Raw genomic sequence first — 18,578 nt, 5'->3', positions numbered from 1 at the left:
AGCTTGAAACAACTGCTAAGAACTATATTTAGAAAAAAATCAACCTTTCTAAAATAAATTATAGTAAAACAGAAACATGTAAATATACAGTTAAACTTCCATGGCTCCCAAGAATAGGTCCAAAACTTAGAAAAGAACTTAAACCATAAACACCTGAATAATTTTTACTATACCACCAACGTTAAAAAACATCTTATGCAACAACAAGTCTAAATTAATTCCCAATAGCAATCCCGGTGTCTATAAACTCACATGCTCTTGTGGCATATATATATATATATATATATATATATATATATATATATATATATATATATATATATATATATATATATATATATATATATATATATATATATATATATATATATATATATATATATATATATATATATATATATATATATATATATATATATATATAGCATACGACCGAGTTTATTATTGGGTTGCAGAAATTGCAGAAAAATCATTAAACTCACATGCTTTTGTGGCATATATATATATATGCATATATATATATGCATATAATATATATATATATATATATATATATATATATATATATATATATATATATATATATATATATATATATATATATATATATATATATATAACATACGACCAAGTTTATTATTGGGTTGCAGAAATTGCAGAAAAATCGTTAAATGGATGAGTTTCTTATACTGTTATGCGTCGCAATAGGATAGACATAATCAAGATGGCCGCCGAGTCAATAGTAGGATTGAGGGCTATAGAGTTTATTAAAGGGTTTCAGAAATTGCAGAACAACTGTTAAATGGATGAGTTATGTACATTGTGTATACTATTAAAAGGCGAAATAAACTGTTATTAAAAAAAATGTTTAAAAATAAAGTAGGATTAATTTCTACTTCATATGATGTTTTTACCAAGTTTAGTGGCCGTGGTGCAGTGGTTAGAGTTCATGTGTAGAACCAAGAAACCCTAGGTTTTAAGCTGGATAAACTACATTGGTAAGGAAGGTGGCGTGAACTTCCTAGTTAAATGCTCACCCACGGTGCTCTGTGATAAGACCGAAAGGACTTCTTGGAGCACCTTAATAATAAAAAAAATTGTCAAAAAAGGTTTTTAAAGTGTTAATTACGCTTGTAGCTTAAAAATTGCTACTGCAAATAAAATTAAAGATAACCTATTCTGATCTTGTTATTCAAGCACTGGTATAATCTGATGACAATCTATACCCGATGTTATTAGCTTTTTTCTTTTTTTGTCTTTATATGAACTTGATATTGAAACCTCTAATATCTTAGAAGATCTTCACTATACCCAAACTTTTTTAAAGTTATGTTGCGTTTATTTTAATATGAGATTTGCTCTGTATACACAGCCGTACAGTTGGTCGCGATAGGGTAGACAGAGTACAGATGGCAACTGAATCTATAATAGGATTAAAGGCTATCGAGTTTATTAGAAGGTTGCAGAAATTGCAGAAAAGTTGTTAAATGAATGAGTTTTGTCAACGGGCTATTGTATGCGTTGCAGCGCCACTGCATACACTATAATTTTAAAAGACAAACACAAATGCTAGGCCACAAACAAATAAATTCATTTTGTTTAAAGGTTTGTAAAAATGTTTATTAACTTTCACAACGTAATATAAGAACCATGAAAACCTAAGATTTACGTGACTACTTTTATGATTAAAACAAACTTTTTTTTAAATATTTAATTTAAAAAAAAAGTGAACATATTGTAAATATGAATACTATTTATGAAGGAAAGGTTTAAGAGAAAATTGGTAAGCTTGTAGAATAATAATGTTTCCTAAATTCCTTTATGATACCTGTTTTGATACAAAGAATTTCATAAAAATTCTCCCTATTAATTGTACCAGATTAAACTCATAGTGTGTCAAGGTAGAGATTAAAGTTTCAAAAAAGTTGAAACGACACACTTTCAGAGAAATTCTATGAATAATAATGTTATTGAAAATTTGGAACCTAGGTTTACAAAACTTATCTAAGTAGTTATAAAAAATTTTTTTGAATGATCTTTAATTTTTTGGAAATCTAGATGCTTTCAATATTTTTACTTTAGATACTCCCAACGTTTTCTATTTTGCACGTCTGGTGTACCTTTTTGTACTGGTACTATAAATGACGGATTAAAATTTATAAACAAAATTTTTTCCTCCAATGATAAACTTAAAAAATAAGTTATGGTACAAAATGCAATCTTTCAAGATTTGAAAAACTCAAAGAACAACCCTAAAAGTGTTTATGCATACAGGAGTGATTCTAAAAATAAAATAAGAAGAGGGAGGGGGGGGGGGAAGGCGAATTCTAAAAAGGTTTAATTACAAAAATGAATTAGATATTGCAAATAGTTTAAACAAGTATTTTATTTCAGCATCTTTAAAAAATGAGACACTAAATTTTTATAAGTTTTTTCTTCAAAATTTGATAATTTTTAGATTGATCAAAGTTTTAATGACAATGATGTCAATTACCAGTTAGTAAATCTTAATGATAATTAATAAAAATTATGATAAAGAAATAATAATTAAAAAAAAATGATAATTGATGAAAAAGGAATTAGTGTCGACAAAGTGCATCTCGTGTTTTTAAAGCTCAAAATCACTTTCTCGTCTGTTATCACTGATCTTTAAAAAGTTATAGTTTTATACCAAACGAATGCTTAATTGTAAACATCGTTTTAACAAAAACAAAAACAATAAACAATAAAACTTAAAACGTCAAAAAAACGTTTGCTCGACTTTGGTACCAATGTGTAACAAAATAAAGAACACTAATCGCCAAAATGGCTTAAGATAATTGCTAAAAACTTCAAGCAGGTGATCGGGACCCAATATAATCAATAAAGTCAATTAAATTCATGGCTTAATTTAACGTTGGATTATAAATACATTTTAAACACTTTATTAGACAAATTATGAATTACACTTGTATATTGCTTTAAAGGATTTAAAAAGGATTTAGATAACACACGCGTTTCTAAAAAAATTAAGATTGGTAGAAAAATTTCGTAAATTAAATTTCACATAGATAAATTGCGGTTCTAAGCGGTAGTTTAAACTTTTTAAAAATCTATCAAGATTGGCAAGTGACAATATAGCATTAAAATATTTTGTATTAAATAGAATATAGTATAGTTATACGATAAGAGTATATACAAACCGTTGTAAAAATACATATTATTAGTCAACCATAATTCTCAATATATATTGTGTAATGAATACTTTTAAAACCTTGAAAATATTCGAAGCAATGTTGAAAAAGAAACAAAATGTAGGTATAAAACAGTTAATAAGGATTTATTGCGTTTCTTCTTAAATTTTTTATTATATCAAATTATAACATTAGCTGTCGTTATAATTTTTCTGTCATTTATGTAGATTATTTCTTTTTTTATGAAAAACTTTAAACTTCTACTGTTTAAATGACATGTTTTAGGTATATGAGTTATAAATGAAAGAAATAATAAGTACAAATGAAAGAAACAAGTAGAAGGAATATAGATAAGTAAATAAATTTTTTAATTGGTTGAAAAGTTACCTGGGCCGAGCCGCGTTTAGTGAGAAACATTCAAATTTTGTATCCTGCATTGTAGAGTTCGGTTAGTTACGGTAAAATGAGACAATTAATCATAAGGTCTAAATTTTTTTCTACTAACTTTTTTTGATTAGGTTTGTTTTGTCAATTGCATTTCTTATTTTAAATTTTCCAGAAACTAATTATTTGAAAACACAAACTATATCACAATGTCTATACAAATATACCAAGACACCAATACTTTAGCTAATTTAAAAAACAACATTGGAAAGAAAGCTAAGTTAGAAGACGAAAAACACGCACATAATAAGTCTATTACATCAAAGTCTAAAAGAGTTCCTCTTGCATCTATATCAAATGTTCAAGGAAGCAGAGTTCAACCGAATCGTGCAGCCAAAGAAAAACTTAAAGTGAGATTATATGTTTCTTTCTTAACACTTTAATTTTAAAAGTAAAGTAAATTTAAAAGTAATAATTTAGAATTAAAATTTTGTCTAAATGTTCTTAGTAATATATATATATATATATATATATATATATATATATATATATATATATATATATATATATATATATATATATACATACATACATACATACATACATACATACATACATACATACATACATACATACATACATACATACATACATACATACATACATACATACATACATACATACATACATACATACATACATACATACATACATACTTACATACATACATACATACATACATACATACATACATACATACATACATACATACATACATACATACATACATACATACATGCATACATGCATACATACATACATACATACATATATACATACATACAAAACCTCCTTAAAAGTTCTTAAATATACTTTTTTTTTTTTTTAGTCTAGGAAACTTTATTAGAGTGAACAGATTACATAGGTCATCAACAAAAATTTTTTTCTGGTGCTGAGCAAACAATTTGTTTTTTTTAATAGCATTTCTTATTTTGATTTCAAATGTGCAACTCACTTTTCACCATCACGTCAAGTTGTAAAGATATTTAGGTTCAATCTTTAGTATTTGGAGTAAAATCCTAATATTGTCAAAAATAAAAATATTCAAAAGTATGTCAACCTAGGTCTTAAAACATGCATATTTTCATAGAGATTTTAGAAAACATAAATTGTTGACTTGTGTTATACTGATTAATAACAAAGAAAATTATATAGTTCTTTAATAGTTGGCAAACCTATATTTTTATTTATATATAATACAATATATTTATATTATACAAACCTATATATATTTTTATTTTATTGCTCTGTTCTTTTAGAACATTGAGCACTCTGTTTGTAGAATGCACTAACATGATTTATATATATATATATATATATATATATATATATATATATATATATATATATATATATATATATATATTTATATATATATAAAAAGTAATGTATTAACTTATGATAATTTCTCTGTTTATATTTAAAATTTATTGAAAAAAATAAGATTCTGTTATTAATGTAATGGTTTTCTCCTTAAATCTCCTTACTTTTTCTTTCAAAAAATTGTTGTTCATGATCAAATCTCCTTAAATATAGGAAAATATCTCCTTCAATCTCCTTAAAATCCTTACTTTTAGCCTCAGTTTTAATAGTGGAAGCCCTGGTGTATATATGTGTGTGTGTGTGTGTGTGTGTGTGTGTGTGTGTGTGTGTGTGTGTGTATATATTTCTTGTTATAAAACAAAGTTATGCAAAAAGGAGCTTTATGCTAAGTAGTTTGCATCACAAGCAGTCAAAGAAGTTGAAGATGTTTGATGTTTTTTCAACCGAAAAAACTTTTTAAGTTATTTGCCAAAATGCTTATTTAAGTTTCTTGCCAAAATACTTCCAAAAATTATTTTTACAAATGACTAAATGGAGTAACATCATATTTACAACTTTTAACATTTAAGGATAACCAAATCAAGATTAAAACCCTTAAGAGATATGTTGTTTGACTTGGTGAATGTCTCAGTTCAGCAAAGTTCTCGAAATGTCTGACTTGAGTTTTTTTCAAAATGTCTCACTTCAACAACTTTCGATTGAATGACTCCTTGATTTATAGGCTGCAAAATAGTTTAGAGTCCTTCCAGTTTGTTTTTTTTATATGTTGTAATATTTTGGTGAACTTCTTATTTTCTTAAACAATGGTGTTTGTTTGATCTTCCAATAACAAACAATTTGATATTTTATTCACTTACACATGTTTAGTTAAGCAAGCCCATTTAACTGAATTTTACAATTCCAGTAAAAGAAAAAAACTTTAAATTAAATAAAATATAATTTTATTTATTTTAAAGTTTTTCTCTATTTTTTTAATGATCAATGTAATTTTTTTAAAACAATTTATATTCATAGTTATATAAACAACAATGACAACAAATGTGTTTCAATAAATTATTTTATTGTTTTGTAAACTTTTGATTATTTTTATACTACCCTAAACACTTTAAATAGAATTTTATAAATATATGCATATATGTGTGTGTATAAAATGTTTAAAAGTCTGATTCCAAGGTAGAACTGAAATCATCGTTACTACTGCTTTTGTCACTACTATAATGCTGTTGCTATTACTTAAGGCTTATTATTTGTACTCACATACAAATAATGTGCTCACAAATAAAATGCTATTTAGTAAAGTTTACTCACTTATATAATACTTTTTGATAATTTGTATTAAGTTTTTTTTAATTATATGATCATTAGATGTAAGTTTTTTTTTTATTATTTAAAAGAGTTCACTTAATATTATAAAAACATTAAATAAGATCAAAGTTTTATGTTATTCAACCTTAATGTAATTATAAGCATAGTTAAAAATGATTTTTTATTAGAGTTTTGGTTTTTCATTTTTATATTAGTTGATTTTTTATTTAGAGCTATAGTTTTTTTTTTTTTTTTCTCTTTCATTAAAATTTTTTTTTTTTTTTAATAGTTTAGCTTGTTTATATATTTTTTTTCTGTTGTCAGTTTTTTTCAACATGTTTTTAATTATCTAAAGAGCCTTGGTCATGCTTTTAAAAAAAAATTATATGCCTAGTCAAGAGTTTAATGTGATCACGCATCTTTCCTGTACATAACTGAAAATGTATATAATTGTATGACAAGTTAATGAACTAACATTTGAAATTCTTAAATATGAAAAATGAGTTTTTTATTACAATTTCAATATTGACCTGATTTCCTCAAATAACCATTTTGAGGAAATCAGGTCAAAATATTGAAATTGTAATAACCATTTAAAAGAATGAAATTTAAAAAGATATTTTTCTTATTAAAATTAGGAAAACAAGGGCAAGAATGTGAAAATAAACATTTAAAATTCTTTTTTGATGCAGAATTCAATAAATTTTACCTAATTGATGTTAATTTTTTCTTTAAATATTCTGCTGCCTGAAGATCTTACTGTTCAGAAATAGACGATCTAACAAGAATTATTTCACAATTTATTTAAAGGCATTCAACAAGAATATTGACACTCAAAAGAATGTGTTCTCAGATTTTAGAACAATCCAAAAATCTTTGTAAATATTTCATAAAATTCCTTCTGATGACCGCATCTTTTAAATCAACTATTAAAAATACCAAAAGATAAATCAGAATTATAAATATTTTGCAAAATGAAAGATCAATCAGGCTTGGCCAGGCATGCAAAAACAAGCATTTTTATGACCACGCAAATAATATTTTGTTTTGACGATTTGACCACGGTTTTTAACATTTTAAAAATGTGCTGAAAAAAATGGTTTTTTATTTACGTTAACAATAAATGACTTCAACACATTTATCTCTACTAACTTTTTTTATATAAGCAAAACATTTTTAGTTAAATAAATGATTTCAATTAAAGTATCAATGAAACTTGTATAAATTTACATTTATATTATTTAATTATATAAAAAAATCTTTTAAATAAATAAATGTTTTATATAAATTTAAAAAAAAAAAAATTAATTTTATAAACTACAACTTTAAACAACAAGTCTTTTGGGCTTGCCAATCTTCCAGTGATTTCAAAATTTTTGTGTAGTTTTGATATTGATACACTAATCAAATCTTTTGCGTCTAAAATTTTAAATAATAGTGGTTCGCCTAAGTTTCCTAATATTACATCCCTTCGCTTTTGTATGGAAATAGTGCCCCAGAGAACAGGTTTTTTATTATTAAACACATTCAGTTATATGGTACTTCACTTGATCCCAATACACTTTCGGCTTTGAGGTTTATAAAAGATACCATATTAAGTTTTGGATCCATACTCAATATTCCCCAAGATACGAATTAAGTGATCACTAATTGCGATATCTGAAAATATTTCTGGTCATCAAGTTCTCAGTTTATTAAAAACTGTGAACACTATTAATGAAACAATCAATTTATCATATTGCAAAAATAAATGAAAAAATAATAATTAGTTTACTACTTAATAATAACAGTCAAAACTTACTTATTTTAAATTATTGTTTGTTTAAACACCAGGTAATTTAAGGATTATAAATAAAAAGTTATAGAAAAAAAAAAATTAAAGGTCCAAAAAATTTGCTTGGTAATTTTTACGGTTAAAAATCAAACGATAAAAAGTTATACTAAAGTTATTTGCGTATTATATGAAAGATTAAAATTAATTTTTGTTTAGGGGGAAACTTTGAGGAGTTATTTATTGATGAATTTAAATGTTTTAAATTAAAAATTAATTAATTGATAATAAAAATAAAAGTAAAAATATATATATTTTAAAATAAGTTATTAAAGTTTTTTTGTTTTCTTTTAAAATAACTATAAATAGTTTAAATTAGTGTTTATATATTGACTCCCTGTCTTTAATTTTATATACATACCTGCAAAGAGTTGCAAGCATTTTATTTATAAGAAAATATTAAGATTTAAATAAGATATAAAAGTATTTTATATCTTTTTTTGTGATTCCTTTGATTTAAAATATTTGATCACTGCTAAATTCCTTTAAACTCTTATGATTAGCAGTTATTTTTTATTATTACATGTTTTATTTTTCTGGTTTTATCTGATGATTTATAAAATCAATCAAAATCTAAAAGTTTAAATCATAATTTATAATAATAATAAAAATAATAAATAATAATAATAATATGATTTTATAATGCATTTTGTATCATAATTCAAGAGCAATATAAATATTTTTTTATTGAATATTGAGTAAAGTAATAAAGAGTTTACGGTTTTATCAAGCTTAAAGTTTAAAGCCCGGAAGCGTTTTTGTATATCGCAATTGGCAATCACTTAATTTGAGCCTTGTTCCCATAACAAACTTGTTTATACAATCAGTTAAATTAGCTCACTCACACTACAAAGTTGACCTGGAAGCTAAATGCCGGTTGAAAGATGAAGATGAAAAACAAAAAAGCAAAACAATTTGAGGAGGCAAAAAAATATGACTAGTTGTTTAAATTCCATTTTGTTTGTTATTTACTTTAAAGGGTAAATAGTTCCTAAACCTAAATTTAAAAAATTCTTACTTCATTGTATATTGTCTAATAATATCTTAAATTTCACTCTAATTTGTTCTAAAAAATCATTAAGTTCTCATAATAGTCATCCCAAAATTATAAAGTTTTATTCTTTTTCAGGAAACCTGAAGTAATGCCTAAAATTAAAATTTTTAAGCTGTTACACTGATTTTTATATTATTTAAACTAGTTGGTTTTGTTTAACTCTGCAAAAAAGTATTTTTTTAAACAGTTTGTATAAGACTATGAAAAAGTCAAATATTTAGCTGCTTCCAGTTTGCCTTACTTTTAAATTAATCTTATCATCATTATGCTTTTTATGGAATGTTTAAACTTTTTTTTTAATTCTTTTTCACTTTGTTTTGAAGTTATAATACATTTTATGTATATTCTATTTTAAAGTGTTGTAACAATTATTTGAATGATTTTTTTCTTTGCTTTATAAAATAAATATAGAATTTCAAAAAATCCAGCCATATTTAGAAGTAATAAAAACAGAACTTTTATTGATTGAATTAACTTCAAAGTTTACTTTCCCATTACATTTCGCAAGTAAATCAAATAGATTTGGGTTTTTCTAAAATGAAAGCGTTCAAAAGCAATTAGAAATTGATTAGGTTTTTAATTTCAAAATATAAACTTTACATTCATATTTTATAAAGAACATTTTGAATCTCAGTCAGTTAATATAACATTTACTATAACGCTATTTTAAAAAAAACATCTGGAAGAAAATCACATAGTTTGTGTTATTTAAATTGATTAAGGCTTAACTCAAGTTAGTAACTTGTCATTGAGTATTCAGAAAAAGTTAAAGTTAGTAAATGATTCGGTGTTTATTGCAAAAAATGTTAATTTAAATTTACAATTAACAATAATGGTAAAGCTGACAGTGCAATATGCTCAATTTCTTCTTTTGAAAGATTGCAAATTAGATTTCTCCTAAAAATGAGTTCAATTGAATATAGTTTTAAAATAACTCCAATTTCAATGTTATTAGTAGAAATGAATTAGGTCTTTCTCATTGCCATGCATAAATAATTATTTTTTTGAATGTATATTTTGTTTAGCAAATATTTAGAGTTCTAAATTCAAATAGTGAAATAAATTCAATTATATTTTGTAAATATTTTAGTATTTTATTATAGGTTGGAAAATATTCAATTATTCTGCTATTACAGAGTTGTTGTAAACAACTATTGAATAAGAATTTATGTCTCTGAATTTATTTTTTTGTGCTAGAAATAATTACCTCTGTTAAAATAAAATACCTTAGGTTTGAATTTATCTGCTTATGCTTTCTCAATTTTTTAAATCTTTTATACTTTAATTAAATCTCCTATCGTTCTTTTGCTAAAAAGATGTATAAACCCAAAATATTATAACTTAACTTCATATTTCAAATTTCTCAATGAACAATTTTGGTTGCATGTTGTACTTTTTTTCTAGCCTTACAACTTCATCTTAAAAATAAGGAGACCTAATTGATATTTAAAATTCAATAAATAATAGAAAAAATTGAAATAACAAGTGACTTAAGCATAAACATATTCTCCAGCATCTCCATTGGTTGAGGTAACAGCCGCTATCTGATCTTTCTGTTTGTAATTCTAACATAAAATATTTATGTTTAGAATCTAAAATCATTTTTTAAGTAATTTTTGCTAGCCTATAAAGTCATATTAGAAATAGTTTTTTAACTTTGAAAAATTGATTGTAATAGTTTTTCTTTTAATTTCCTTTTCATGATATGAATTTAAATTTTTTATATTATATTTGATTTTAACATTAATTTTATGTTTAGTAAGTGTTTTGTAAGGTTTAAATTATGGTTTTTTGTTTAGATTTTAGTTTAAGGTTATGATTATGTTTAGTAAAATTTAGTGAATATTGTTTTTTAATTTTCAAAAGTTAAATTTTAAAAAATATGTAAAATGTAAAAGTAAAATGTTTTTAATCTTATTTTTGCTTATTGTTTCTCTGGACATAATAATAAAAATTTGGACATAATAAAAAGTTCTCTGGACATAATAATAAAGAGTTCACATTCAGTATTAAATAAAATAGTTCCCAGTGCTTTATGCTAAAGAGCTTATGCAAGATTTTTTTATAATTGAATAAAAAAACAATTATGTGGATTTTTCCCTCAAAAAGGCTCATAAATGAGTAATAAAAGTTAATTTACTTCAGTGAACAACTAAAAACAAACAAGAAAGTTTAACTTTATTTAATGAAAAAACACAATAAATAGATACTATAATATAAATCAGATACTGGCAATATGACATTGTACATGATACTTAACTTTAAACTTTCTTGACTAAAACTTTCTTGCATTTAAAACAAATAAAACAACAAAAACAATGGTGTGTGTGTGTAAATATCAACTCTCGGAATCAGGAAAAATGAGGCAGGCAATAATTTGCCGACCTCATTCTTTTAAAGGTTGGCAAAAAAAATTTTATACAAAGGTCTTACATTAGATCGGTAGTTAGGTTGGCATTGCTGAATTTCGACCCTAGTTTTGAGGGCAGAAATATAAAGGTTGAAACATTGCAAAATATCTTATTCATTCAAGAATCTGTTTAAGCTATTTGTCATAATATTGTGTTTATCTTGCTTTGAGTTTTGTATACAAAATTTAAAGTGTTGTCCATAAAAATGAAACATAAAATGCCCAGGTAGGGCATTATTATGTTTCTAGGGTTAGCACTACCATGTTACTATATTGGATGACAATAATTGTAAAGATAAATACAATTAGCCAAAGGTTGCAAGCTTAATCTGACTAGCAATTATTTAGCAACAGTTTGTAGCTAGTTGTTACTATATAGATAGAAAGCTATGTAGCTGTGTTATGTATTGAGGCATCAGGGCTCAAGATTGTTGCCATGTTATGGTGTCCACAGACTAATTCCGAGACTTGTCCCTTTAATAATAGAATATATAAATACCTTATGAATATATTTAAAAATAATATAAATTCATTATCACAAATGCCAGGGCAGTTAAGTTGGATTTAACTAAAGAGAGCAGATATTAGAGGTTTTTGTGCATTTCTGTTATGAGTTTTTTTTATAGACTGTTGTACTGTTTGTGGTGCTCCCTCAGGAGGTTCTTAAAAATGGTTCGGGGTTGCCAATATCTAGTTTTTTTGTTTTGAACCCTGTATTATGATAAATTTTCCTTATAAAACTACAATTGTGGTATTAAACACTGTGATATTATTACAATATTGACATATTGTAATATTGCAATCTTTGAAAATAAATTGATTCTTTAAATAATAAAGAACTATGTATAAAAGAAGTTTTTAACTCAAGTTTCTAAATCTTGTGACCAATCTTCTTTTAGCATGAACCAAATAATAAACCTTTTACTTATTTCAAATCCTCAAATCAATGAAGGTCGCTTCATATACTTTTTTACATATTTATTTAGCCTTTTCAAAGTATATCAGATATCAAGTTTGCAAGCGATGTACAAAAATGGTCAAGTTCAATACATGATACAAAGTCTGTATTGTACAAAGAGAATATTCACAATGAATCATCTACATTTGATACTTTAAAAGGTAGGAAAAAATTTTTCAATTTTCAAAAAGATATGCAATGCACAAATATTGAGACAATTAATTATAAACAAATATGAATAAATGTATATTATTTTAAATTTTTTAGAATCTCCTATGGTTTTTTCACCATTTGTTTCTGAAGATAGTTGCAAAAAGTATTCTGCTATAAATAGTATTCAAGATATAGATGCCAAGCTACATGGAGTTTTTGAACTTCCTGAGTATGCTCAAGATATACATAATTACTTAAAGAAATCAGAGGTTTGTTTTATTTTATAAAATATTCGGATGTAAACTTAATGGTTACTTTTTAATAGCAAAACGTCTATTGTACATAAATTGTGTTTAAGTTAATTTGTTGCAAGTCCTGCATTAAGGTGTTGCAATAGTTGCAAGATCTTTCTGTAGCTTTTGTGTTATAATTGATAGTTGTGAAAGGCCTTAAATTTAAAGTTTGAAATAAGAAAGAAGCATTTTTTAAAATCATTCAACAATGTTCAAAGGGCAAATTAAGTTATCCCAAATTGCATTGGGCCAAATTGCATTGTTTTTTATATTCCTGGGTAAAAGTTTTTATGAAAATAAGTTTCATTATGTTTTCCAACAATGTTGACACAAAGTAACCTGGTCAGGCAAATATTTTTTTGTTATTGTTCTGTCAGGTTGGACGAATACAAATTTAGAATTAACATTGTTTACATTTTTCAGACCACAAGAATCACTAAGAAATGCTTGTCTTTAAAGTTTGTTTATTTGTAGGGGAGACCGGAGAGGACACAAGGAGAAAATGGACACTTAGAAATCTCCTACTCTGTTAACATTTAGATAATGATGTCTATGGTCAATATGTTGGTAGACATACGGTCTTAGCTTTAAAATAGTTATGTGACAATTTCCCGCTAAAAAACAGATTTTAGAGTAGAAAAATGATTTTTTGGTTCTTTAATGTAAAACTTTCAATTCAAAGTGAATCATTCAGATCCTAGTTATGAATTGTGCTAGAGTTAATTCAATTTTTTTTTAGAACAAATGGTTTTTAAATTAAAGTTTTTAAATTTAAAGTTATTAAATTAAAGTTTTGTAAATTTCTATTTGCACAATCATTAGCGATTGCAACACCATATTTCCCTTGTAGATTATTTGTGCACGAAGGAATTCTTGAGTAAATGTATATAAAAGTCATAGCACTAAACTAAAGAGTAGTAGTTACCTAGAATAAACGAAAAAGTTTAACATATTTAACAAGTTTCAAGTTTTATTATCATTTTTATCACAGCTAATCAAAAGATGACCAGAAACTATAAGAGAAAAACCAAGCATACATTTTCACCTGGAAACTTAAGGAAAGCTGTAAAAGATATCCAAACTAATAATTTAAGCAAATCAAGACTCTTCAACCATATCAAAAAGACAAAAGATCAGAATATTGATTTAATAACTATTGATGTAACAACTAATTTCAATAATATATATAACCTGAGTACATACAACCTTCATGATGATGGATTTAATGACTTCAATGCTGATAATTTTAATGTGCCATTGATGTATTGTTTCAAGGACATGATATTTTAAGTGCAATTTGGATGAATACCAGTTGCAAAAATTTATAAATGAAAAATAAACTATCATTGTTCAAATCGCGTCTTTATTTATTAGATGTCCATAATCTTCTCTATACATGTCCAATGTCACCCTGCGTGCGGAGTGACATTGGTTGCTTGACTAGCATTTTTAAAATAGTTTTTAAACATTGAAAATCAATAAATATAAAGTTAAAATGTTAAAATATACCTTGATCGTTGTAATTTAACAAAAAAAATGTTACTTTGAAAAAATGCAATAGTTATTAAATTAGCTCAATTAAAGTAAAAACTGTCTCCCTGCTTTTGAATTTAATTTAAGTGCAATTTTATTTGCCTCATTAAAATGTGCTTTTATTTAACTCGTTTCTATATTTTTTAAATTTTGGCATGCAAATAGGTATTTTTATCCTGTATTAGTATTACCTGGATTAACATCAGTTTTATACAAATAATATTTAAAACATGTTAGTTATGAGAGTCTTAATGAACTGAGCTATTTTTGTTGCAGTAAATTTGTTTGTTTTTTTACATAATTTCTGGTAAGTTTGAGTTAATTTGTCCCTTAAATGTTTTTAAAAAATTTAGAATAATTTAATATTTTTAAATTATATTTTAAAAAATTAGATATTGGGAAAATCAAGATTGGTAAATGTATTTGTTTTATTTTTACATGTATATAAAATGTATATATAATACATATATAAAAAATGAAAATACAACTTTTCCAACCAAAAGCAAAATACTATTTCTATCAGTTATATACACTTACTTAATTTTATTAAAATTATTAGTTTGCACCTATGCCAGTGTTAGCAAATTTTTTTGTACACTTGTGTCAGTATTCATTTATGCAGTTTCACGCCTGATAAAGTTTTTGTAATGCATTGCTCTGATACAGATTCGTATTTATGAAATTCTCACTATAAGTCTCAAACTTTTTTTCATTATTTTGTTTCAATAGTTAATTTTAAAAATATTTTAGGCAAAATACCGTCCAAAACTCAATTATATGAGAAAACAAACTGACATAAACAGCAGTATGCGTGCAATTTTAGTGGATTGGTTAGTAGAAGTTAGTGAGGAATATAAACTTATACCGCAAACACTTTATTTATCAGTCAGTTATATTGATAGATTTTTGTCGCATATGTCGGTATTAAGAGGGAAACTTCAACTTGTCGGCGCAGCTTGTATGCTTGTTGCTGCGTAAGTATTTTTTTAACATTATTTCTTTATAATATTTTATTTAAAAAAATAAAATAAAAATAAGTTTTTTTAATAGAAAATTTGAAGAAATATATCCACCAGAAGTTGCTGAGTTTGTATATATAACAGATGATACCTATACTGCAAAACAAGTATGTTTATATAACAGCTGATACTTATTCTGAAAAACAAGTATGTTCCTTTAGTTTTTACAAAGGGATTAATTGATTTATTGAGTGAAATAATTTTATTTTAGTTTTTGGAATTGATGTCATACTTTTTAAGTCTGTCATTTGCATAGGTTTTGCGAATGGAACATCTGATACTGAAAACCCTTGCTTTTGATCTAAGTGTGCCCACTTGCAGAGATTTTCTTAGTCGATACCTATATGCTGCTAATGCAAAACCAGAAAGTCAGCAAAAATACTTAGCTGAAGTAAGTTATTGTTTGTTGTTTTTAAATTAGTTTTTTGAAATTATTATTTTAAAATTTTTGATTATTAGTCATATTTGCCTTTTTTTATTTTATGAAATAAATAGATTAACTTTGAATTAGCATTATGCTGCATTTTTATTTAAATTTTTGATGTTTCAAATTTTTATAACAATTCAGCAATTCGATTTTAAAGAAAGCCCAAAAGCCCTGATTTGATTTATTTTTTTATTCCCATATTTTTTGCAATGTTACAACTCCTGTCCTGCTACTTTTCTTACAGCTCCTCTTTCTCTTTCTGGAACTACTCACTGTTAGAGTGGTGTTAAAGGATTTTTTCTTTAAAATCATTTTCTTTTAAGTCTCTAATAAGGTTAATAACTGAGGTGTTAAAGACGATACAGTTAAATGGATTACATAAGTATTTGATAAGTAAACGTATTTAAGTTAGTTTTTTGAAACTAAAACTGAAAAAATATATACAGCTGCATAATTTGTTCTAGTATCTATCTGAATTGACACTAATAAATTGTGAAATATCTGTTAAATATCCTCCTTCTATGATTGCCGCGTCATCAATATGCTCTGCTAATCACATATTGAATTTAATACCATGGGTAGGATGTACATTTTTTAATTTTTTATTATAATCATATTTGCATTAACTTAAATTGTTTTATTTCGAAGATAGCAATTTATTTTTTTTAATTGATACTGTTAATTTCGTGTGTTTTTTTTTAATTTTTGTGTTTTTGAAATTTTGTAAATGAATTTTCGAAAATGAATGTGTGTGTGTTTTTTTTTTTTTTGTAAAATTAAGACACCAACGTTAGAGTTTTACTCTGGGTATAATATTAATGACTTGAAGAGCTGCTTGCATGACATACATTTACTGCATCAAGCTGCGTCCACTAACCCACAACAAGCAATACAACAAAAATATAAATCGCCTAGGTAATTCTTGATTTTGTTGTTTTTTGTGATTAACATAAAAATTTCTACTTGAGCTGATAAAATGAAATTCTTTAATCTTTATTTAGGTTTGGCTGTGTTTCTTCGATTGCGCCTCTAGAAATGCCTTGTATATAATATATCTCTAGTATACGCTCATATTTATAAAGTAATCGTTTGTAATATAGTATAAGTCAGTCGACACTTATCTAAAATCATAAATTTGTGTAGACTGCAGTTTTGAAATAAAGGTGCGTTAAGTCTAAAAAATCTAAGAGCTAATGATTTTTTACTTTTTTACATCTTATTTTGGTTATTTATTTTAATTTTATCTAAAACGGTTTTACCCGATATATTGTATATTTCTCGTTTTAATGATGAAAATTTATTCGTATTATTTTTTTTTCTGTTATTTCTATCGATTTGGTTGTGTTGTTTTTGTTAATTTTTTTAATTACCAAACTAATAGAGTAATTGTGGGTCCAAATCAACATTGTTTTTCATGAATTGTTTCTATTCTATTTTACATTTTTTCAGAGAATCATGTTTTTTCCAAGACCATAATTTTTTTTTTTTTTTGATTTTACTTTTCATTGATCAAAACTTTAAGTAAAAGAGTTTTTAGAAAAAAATTTCATATAATAAATATTTACCCGTATTTTATATTTAACTTTTTTGAATTTGATCGAACAATTTTTGACCAGGGGTATGGAAGAAAGAATAAACTGCAAGAATACGAGACAAAGGACTTGCTCAGTGGTTAGACTTAGTTGACTAGGACCTAATTCTAGATTCGCATTAAATCTCTTATACCCTTAGTTAAAGTTAATTTGGTTTAATTTTCAACTTAGTGTGGTCGAGGTTATCTAATAAACGCTATTAGATGACCCCAAGGTTGGACTGGCCCCGGAGATTGGATTCCCCACCCACCCCTCGTGCCCCGGCCATGCGTAAAGATCCTGGGCCCCACTATAAATTAAGATGCACAAGTAAAACACTCAAAAATAGAAATTAGTAATAACTATTTATTGTTTATATGCATTATTTTTGAAAAGACATTACAATTAATATGGTTGGTAATTATGAAATGTTTAATAAAATATACAAAGACATCGTAAAGCAGCCTTATATTTTTACTGATTAACAGTGGCAGAGTAAATTATCTCGAGTAAGAGACTAAAAAATTAATTTATTATAAAAAAACATTTAACTTCGTGTTTTTATCGAGTCAGCGTATATACTTTATATAAGCCCGTTTTTATCCTCTCCAAACCTGAAAAGGATACAAACGTGTTGGTGGAAAATTATTTTCGGACCCCCCTCCTTACGACGATTTTATTGTTAAGACATTCAGAATGTAATAATAAGCCAGTGCTTCCCAACCAGAGTAGCTCAAAATTATTTATTAAGGCTCGAGACTGGTGACAGTCCAACCCTAAATAACTTTAGAAAAAGTCCCCTACTGCGTTGCTAGCCAGTAACATCTGCTTCAATTTTGCTTTATTATACCGTGATAAGCACGAAAAACTATAGTTTTTAGATTTGGCAAGTTTCAACTTAATTGGTCCCAAACTTTCAGCATTACTAAAAGCTCCATATAAGAGTAATAGTAAAGGGAAATATTTTCAGCTCTTTTCTCCTTCATTTTTCAGTCTAAATCAAGCCAACTTCACGTCTAAATTCTAAACAAACGTTTACAAAAAACAACAAAGTGTTTTCTGAAAAAAATTTACTCTCTTTCCT

The 18,578-nt window shown here is 25.5% G+C and overlaps 1 protein-coding gene across 2 annotated transcripts; it reads left to right on the top strand.

Annotated features, from left to right (window-relative positions):
- The first annotated feature begins 3,521 nt into the window (after positions 1-3,521).
- LOC100206919 (G2/mitotic-specific cyclin-A) lies at positions 3,522-17,232 on the top strand. 2 transcript variants are annotated; one of them, XM_065813196.1, is made up of 10 exons: positions 3,522-3,656; positions 3,733-3,967; positions 12,527-12,659; positions 12,766-12,920; positions 15,228-15,451; positions 15,528-15,603; positions 15,753-15,887; positions 16,388-16,501; positions 16,705-16,838; positions 16,925-17,232. In XM_065813196.1, exons 2-10 carry the CDS (start codon positions 3,767-3,769, stop codon positions 16,971-16,973), a joined length of 1,221 nt encoding a protein of 406 aa, XP_065669268.1. In that variant the 5' UTR covers positions 3,522-3,656; positions 3,733-3,766; the 3' UTR covers positions 16,974-17,232. The 2 variants fall into 2 exon arrangements, with proteins under 2 accessions (XP_065669268.1, XP_065669269.1); XM_065813197.1 differs by having other exon boundaries at positions 3,610-3,631.
- The last annotated feature ends 1,346 nt before the right edge of the window (positions 17,233-18,578 follow it).

This window comes from Hydra vulgaris, chromosome 12 (genome assembly GCF_038396675.1).
Source record: "Hydra vulgaris chromosome 12, alternate assembly HydraT2T_AEP".
Lineage (NCBI taxonomy): Eukaryota > Metazoa > Cnidaria > Hydrozoa > Anthoathecata > Hydridae > Hydra > Hydra vulgaris.
This window is presented reverse-complemented; position numbering and strand designations above follow the sequence as displayed.